This window comes from Berghia stephanieae, chromosome 14 (assembly GCF_034508935.2).
Source record: "Berghia stephanieae isolate SIO BIC M18660-M18661 chromosome 14, UCSD_Bste_1.3, whole genome shotgun sequence".
NCBI lineage: Eukaryota > Metazoa > Mollusca > Gastropoda > Nudibranchia > Aeolidiidae > Berghia > Berghia stephanieae.
Window position 1 is genome coordinate 28668264 of NC_088373.1, and position 6998 is coordinate 28675261.

The window sequence follows — 6998 nt, forward strand, 5'->3', positions numbered from 1 at the left end:
TTTGGCTCAAAAGCCTTCTACAGCTCATAACAATAATAACAAAGCCAAGAAAGGATCCTTTCCCGTCTTGTAAAGTCTATACTTTTATGTGTAGAATGTATCTTTCATGAGGCTTAAGAGTGCGTTCTATCGAAAAATCCATTTAAAAAAATACTTTCCACAAGATCTGACAGTCTTAGCAAATCCACTTGTGTTTGGTGGAAAGAACAGTCAAAGACAAACCTCTAGCTCTACTTAGAACCAAAATCTGTTTGAAAGCCATTGGGTTTACTGTTGTTTTCAATAATAATAATAATAATAATAATAATAATAATAATAATAATAATAATAATAATAATAATAATAATAATAATAATAATAATAATAATAATAATAATAATAATAATAATAATAATAATAATAATAATAATAATAATAATAATAATAATAATAATAATAAAATTCAACAAAAAACGTAACCCTTCATAATCATAAATCCCTTGAAATATATTCAAGTTTCTGTAGTGTTCAACAAATATAAGCAATTGCTTGATACCCTTTGGGTAGAATACTAGTCTATTGCAAAATACACCAGATCTCACAGGCTCCAGTATCAAATCACTGCTGGGTGGACCCAGTTGCATCAGTAAAAAAAAAAAAAACCCAACAACCTTAATTGTATTGAGAGTCGATACAGGTCTCCTTGCTTGTAATGCAAGTGTTCTATCAGCTATCTTACCCTTGTTGTTGCCGATCTTGAGTCGTAGTCCTTTCTTATTGGCAGGAGCCGGTTTCTGTTTTTTGACACCATCGTCACCACCATCACTAAAGTTTTTATCTGGTATTGAGGGTGCTGCTTTCTGAAGAGGAAAACCATATGCATCTTCATCCATAGCTTCGTCCTCTACCACTCTTTGTGGCTTTGGAGTCGGATCTGGAATGGAAAGATTTTATTTTTGCATTCAAAGAAAAAAATTCTAGTTCTTCAGACCTACGAGGCTCACGGAGCTTAAAGTTTATCCCAGTTTCTTTGGTGTTAAATATATAGTCCAAATTTGTGTTGTTATCTTCAGAAAATGCTATTAAAGTACTTTCTTTTTCTTCAAATAAACTGACCGACTCAATCAGAATTGAGTATTTGGAGCATACTAATCATACACAGACCTAGTTGGGCAATCGCTTCTTCTTCTTTGTATAAACCAACTGACTCAGTTGGACAGGACTATTTTGGAAGATAATATACACACACAGATCTACTAACCAATTGCTTCCGAATGGACAGAGGGTCAGAAAAAAAACAAACTCAACTGCACCTGGGACTACTTTAGTGCCCTTACATCAACCACTTTTGTTTTGTTTTTTATTTAATTCTTGTGTAGCGTTGATGTTTTGGCATTAACACAAAAACAAAAATGAACTTGTGAATATTGAAACCTCTGCCTTTGGTTTCAATTAATTTATTCCAAACGGTCAAACATTTCTAACAATATTTTAAGACAATATCAACAATATGGGAAGAGGCAAATAATAGGATGGTCAAAAAATGATAGATTTTGAGTTCATTGCACTGACCTGCGTAAGAGAAAATTTTTAAGGAAATGGAATGATTCACACAGAGGCCATAAGATTCCAAAAACTTATTCGGCCCACATTAGGAGTTTAGAGAAAAGAAAAAAAAGCCAAAACACTCGTGCTAGGAGCAATTTTGTGGAAGTCCCAGAAATTTAACACCAATACCTACAGCCTCCACAATATGGGGTTATTCAATGAGAAATCTCAATTTCCAGTTCAGATTGTAATCCATTTTCCCCATCGTCAATTAGATCGTGGAATAACCTACCACAGAGGGTTGGTCATAATCCCAATTTAGAACATTTCAAGAGCAGTTTAGACACCATGAATCTTTGAAATTCCTCATCTGCGACAATACATCACAAAAGACTTGCAGATAGGAAAGGAAGAAGTCGACCCAAAGAACTCTCTTTCTTGTCCAGACCCAAACTATTTCAAAAGTCCCATTCAGACAAGAATCTAGGATTATTTACTAGTTAAGATAAACCAAAATGTCATGTCACATCTTATACTTGTTTTCAGATTTTCAGGTTTTGTAGGGGGGGGGGGAACTTTCGTGCTGACAAGTTTGAGTATTTTCCCTTTGATGAGCCAAAATATTGGTTTTTTTTAAATATGTGGAAAATATAACCCAATACATTGTCCCCAACCGTAGTGTCATATCTATTCAATTTGTACACAATCCAACTGGTGACGGGTTGTTTTTCTCCTTCTTCACACAAACCCACTGACTCAGTCAGACAGCATTACTGTTGATGTTTCCTATACACAATCACACACACATACACACACACACACACACACACACGAAGAAAATTAGAATATCTCTCTGATAGTCAGCAAATGATAGTCTGCATACAATATAGCATTTAGTGGTTAAGGTGTAGGTTATTTGATCGAACAACTGATCAAAGAAAATCTATAAGTAACTTCATAAAATAGTCACTAATATATCAATTTTTGATACACTTACACAGATAAATAAAGACATGCTTTTAAAAATCATTATATCAAAAGTAGGATGTTTATACAAAAAAAAATGATAAGAAAAAAACCCCAACAAAACAAACTGAATAGATCACTGTGAAAAAGAAAAAAAAAGCGAAGAAAAATAAGAACAAAATAAATTTTAACCAAATGAATAATAATAGTTATAAAAGTATCAGAACGCCCCCCCCCCCCCCGGGAAAATTAATCTATGGAAACAAATACGACACCTGGGTTAAGTTATACACTCTGTTGGAAGAGACAATAAATGTAGTTCCTTCAGAAGCCAGAATATAATTTTTCACAATTTGGATTAGTTAAATTTGAAAGTCATTTTTATCGCACCTGCTTCACCCTGACAAAATAACAGATTTATAGAAGAAAAGTCGGAAGGAGGAAAATTTAATCGTTCCCGATTCTGAAGTTAACATGTGCAAAAATCCATATTTTCCTTACACCATCCTTATGTGGAATACACTGGAAAAAGCAATTAAGACCAAGGAGAGTTTTGCAAGCTTACTGAGCTGAAACAGGCTAGCCCATGCCTAATTGTCTTGTTTAAAAAACAAAACACCCTCCCCACCACTCCCCAACATATTTTTAAAAAACTAGCAAGACATGATCACGCTATCACTACCAACATCCCGACAGTTACGATTATCTTCCCTAAACAAAGCTCCAACTTCAAGGATTGAATTGATTGGAAACAGGGGGTCCCATATACTAAAATCAGCTCCAACTTCAAGGATTGAATTGATTGGAAACAGGGGGTCCCATATACTAAAATCAGCTCCAACTTCAAGGATTGAATTGATTGGAAACAGGGGGTCCCATATACTAAAATCAGCTCCAACTTCAAGGATTGAATTGATTGGAAACAGGGGGTCCCATATACTAAAATCAGCTCCAACTTCAAGGATTGAATTGATTGGAATCAGGGGGTCCCATATACTAAAATCAGCTCCAACTTCAAGGATTGAATTGATTGGAAACAGGGGGTCCCATATACTAAAATCAGCTCCAACTTCAAGGATTGAATTGATTGGAAACAGGGGTCCCATATACTAAAATCAGCTCCAACTTCAAGGATTGAATTGATTGGAAACAGGGGGTCCCATATACTAAAATCAGCTCCAACTTCAAGGATTGAATTGATTGGAAACAGGGGGTCCCATATACTAAAATCAGCTCCAACTTCAAGGATTGAATTGATTGGAAACAGGGGGTCCCATATACTAAAATCAGCTCCAACTTCAAGGATTGAATTGATTGGAAACAGGGGGTCCCATATACTAAAATCAGCTCCAACTTCAAGGATTGAATTGATTGGAAACAGGGGGTCCCATATACTAAAATCAGCTCCAACTTCAAGGATTGAATTGATTGGAAACAGGGGGTCCCATATACTAAAATCAGCTCCAACTTCAAGGATTGAATTGATTGGAAACAGGGGGTCCCATATATTAAAATCAGCAGTGGTTAACAATATAATTTACTTGACAATAATAAATAAATAAAATTCCCTTTATTCATCCCATAGGGGAAATTTGTCTCTAGGGTTTATTCCACGGGAAAACTGTAAAAACCCAAGCATCAGCCCGAATGCAATGCCGCAAATTAAGCTAGGGCTAGGTGACTTGCTCAAGGCCACACAGCGCAGCGGCGGGTGACCGAACTCAGTACCTTTTGGGTACAAAGCAAAGACTGTACTGCTGAGACCTGCTGCCCTCTAATAATGATAATAATAATAATAATAATAATAATAATAATAATAATAATAATAATAATAATAATAATAATAATAATAATAATAATATAATAATAATAATAATAATAATAATAATAATAATAATAATAATAATAATAATAATAATAATAATAATAATAATAATAATAATAATAATAATAATAATAATAATAATAATAATAATAATAATAATAATAATAATAATAAATAATAATAATAATAATATAATAATAATGATAATAATATAATAATAAATAATAATAATAATAATAATAATAATAATAATAATAATAATAATAATAATAATAATAATAATAATAATAATAATTAATAATAATAATAATAATAATAATAATAATAATAATAATAATAATAATAATAATAATAATAATAATAATAATAATAATAATAATAATAATAATAATAATGACAATAATAATTTATCATGGCATTTACATAAGGCATTTCCAATTATATAATGCTCAATGTGCTGTATATTGGTTGAAGAAAAAAAATGCATGTCTTGTGCCACAATTGTATTTAAAAAGAGAAACTAAAAGTTTAATTTTTTCAGATGATGACCTTAGTGATCTGGAAGGTGTAATACGTTTTTTAAGTAGACATCGTTTAAACATTTAAAACATATCACTGTGATTTTGTAATGTAATCTCTCTCTGATTGGTAGCCAGTGCAGTTTGTAAAGGATTGGGAGGAAGTGGGACATACAAGATTTTCTTAAAATTAATTTTGCGGCACTATTCTGAATGACTTGAAGACCAGAGATGTTATCTTGACTTATAGCTAAAAGAATGAAATTGCACCAATCAATAAAAAGCAAAAGTTACCAGACTTCACAACAGCTGAGTAAATATCGTTCATGTCCGTTTCCTCAACGGAATCCAATTGATGTGGAGCACCTTTTTTAGGGACTGAAGGTTTAGAAGGTGGTGTTGGCTTCTTGGCAAGGACACTAGGCTTGGGTGGGGCAGTTGATTTAGAAGCATTGGGATTGCCAGTGGAGACAACGTTCTCTGTGAAATCCTCGTAAGGGTTTTCATTCATAGGTGTATCGCCTGGTTGTATTGAAGAAAAATAAATAAATAAATATATAAATAAAAAAATAATAAAAAAAATAAAATAGTAAATTTCCTTTATTTATCCCAAAGAGGAAATTTGTATTTAGTTTAGGGTCTATTCTAAACGGGGATACTGAAATAATAATGCGTAAGATGGATATCAGTGGTACAAAAGTTGATCTTGGGCAAAGTGACTTGCTCAATGCCTCACAGCGAAGCAGGACTCAAATTAGGTAACTTTGGGGTATGAAGCAAAGACAGTACCGCCGTGCCAAAATAGTAATTAAAAATATAGATGATCAGTTCAGTCATGCGTACACGGCGAATAAAACTAACTTAATTTTTGACTCTTTAGTTTTTGCTTTGATCTTGCTGTATCCCCCGTGCCACCCACTGTGCATCTTCCCCTGTCGCCCATTCCACTCCCCTGATCACAGGCAAATCACTGATAACAGGGAACTTCACCTGTCACAAGTGATTAATTACCTGCACCTTCGTCAGTTGAAACAAGGGGAGGTAAGCGAGGTCCGAAAACGAGGGTGATATTGTCAAAAAATTCATAAGAAATGCACTCCTTACATCACTTAATACTGGAAACCTATGTGTCACACACAATTTCTTCTTATTTTTTTTAATATTTTAAATTTCTGTCGTAATTATATATATTTTTGTGAAGTGCCAATTGGATTATAAAGCAGATAAGAATATTTCAAATTAGTGAGTGAAATTGTTCTGTCCACCGTATATCATTGATTAAAATATTTTTAAAACATGTTTTGTCACCATGAGGGTCATATTTCTTACACCCTAAAATAATTCAATAAATTTGCAATTAGTATGTCCAAGAAGTACGCTTAATTCACACGAAATAAAAAAGTTATGATTATTTAAAATCTGGGCAATCCGTTGTGTGAAATAACATTATTATTTTTGGTTGAGTGATTTTATTTTTTTATATTAATTTTATTTGTGGTACTGAAATAATTTTTTTTGTACTTCAGACAAGGATGGAACATTCTCTTGAAACTCATATAACAAAACTAAATAATCTATGTAGACTTTGTGGCAAAAGATGTTTGAAAAGAGGAGGTGGGAGAAGCAATTTAAAAAGATAAAGAAAAAATTGCATGACATGAAAGAATGTAAATAAAGTATCATCGGACCAGTTAGAAAAGCAATACAAAATGTTTTAAATCAGAATAAAATTGTCAGACAAGCATTTCAAGGTGGCCACTTCATTGCAGATCACTCCACAAATACATAAAGAAAGTAATCTACAGACACCTTACAAAGACAGCTATACATGCAGTTAGTACAAACACCCAAAGAGACACCCTAATCACGAAAATAATTCAACTTGAGATCAAATATAATACTTTAAATGACAGCTACAGCGATGTACATAAATTAGTATCCCATTCAAATCCCATGTCATCAGAAGAAATTAAAAGAGCAGAGGAAGCCGTCGCAAGGTATTTGCAGAATTACAGAGAAGCATTCCCTCACTCAATTACCCCCAAATTACATATATTGGAAATGCACTGCATTTACTGGTTGAAGCGATATAAGATAGGTTTAGGATTCCATGGCGAGCAAGGTGGTCAACTGCTCCATTCTAGCATAGGGAAGATTGAAAA

General features: G+C 33.0%; 1 protein-coding gene across 1 annotated transcript in view; it reads right to left on the reverse strand.

Moving 5' to 3' along the window:
• The window catches only part of LOC144959443 (uncharacterized), a gene marked incomplete in the record, with an annotated part of 47668 nt that overhangs the window by 14251 nt on the left and 26419 nt on the right, over nucleotides 1–6998 (reverse strand). The window contains 2 exon segments of the mRNA XM_078892032.1: nucleotides 719–913; nucleotides 5131–5358. Coding sequence (XP_078748158.1) covers nucleotides 719–913; nucleotides 5131–5358 — 423 coding nt within the window.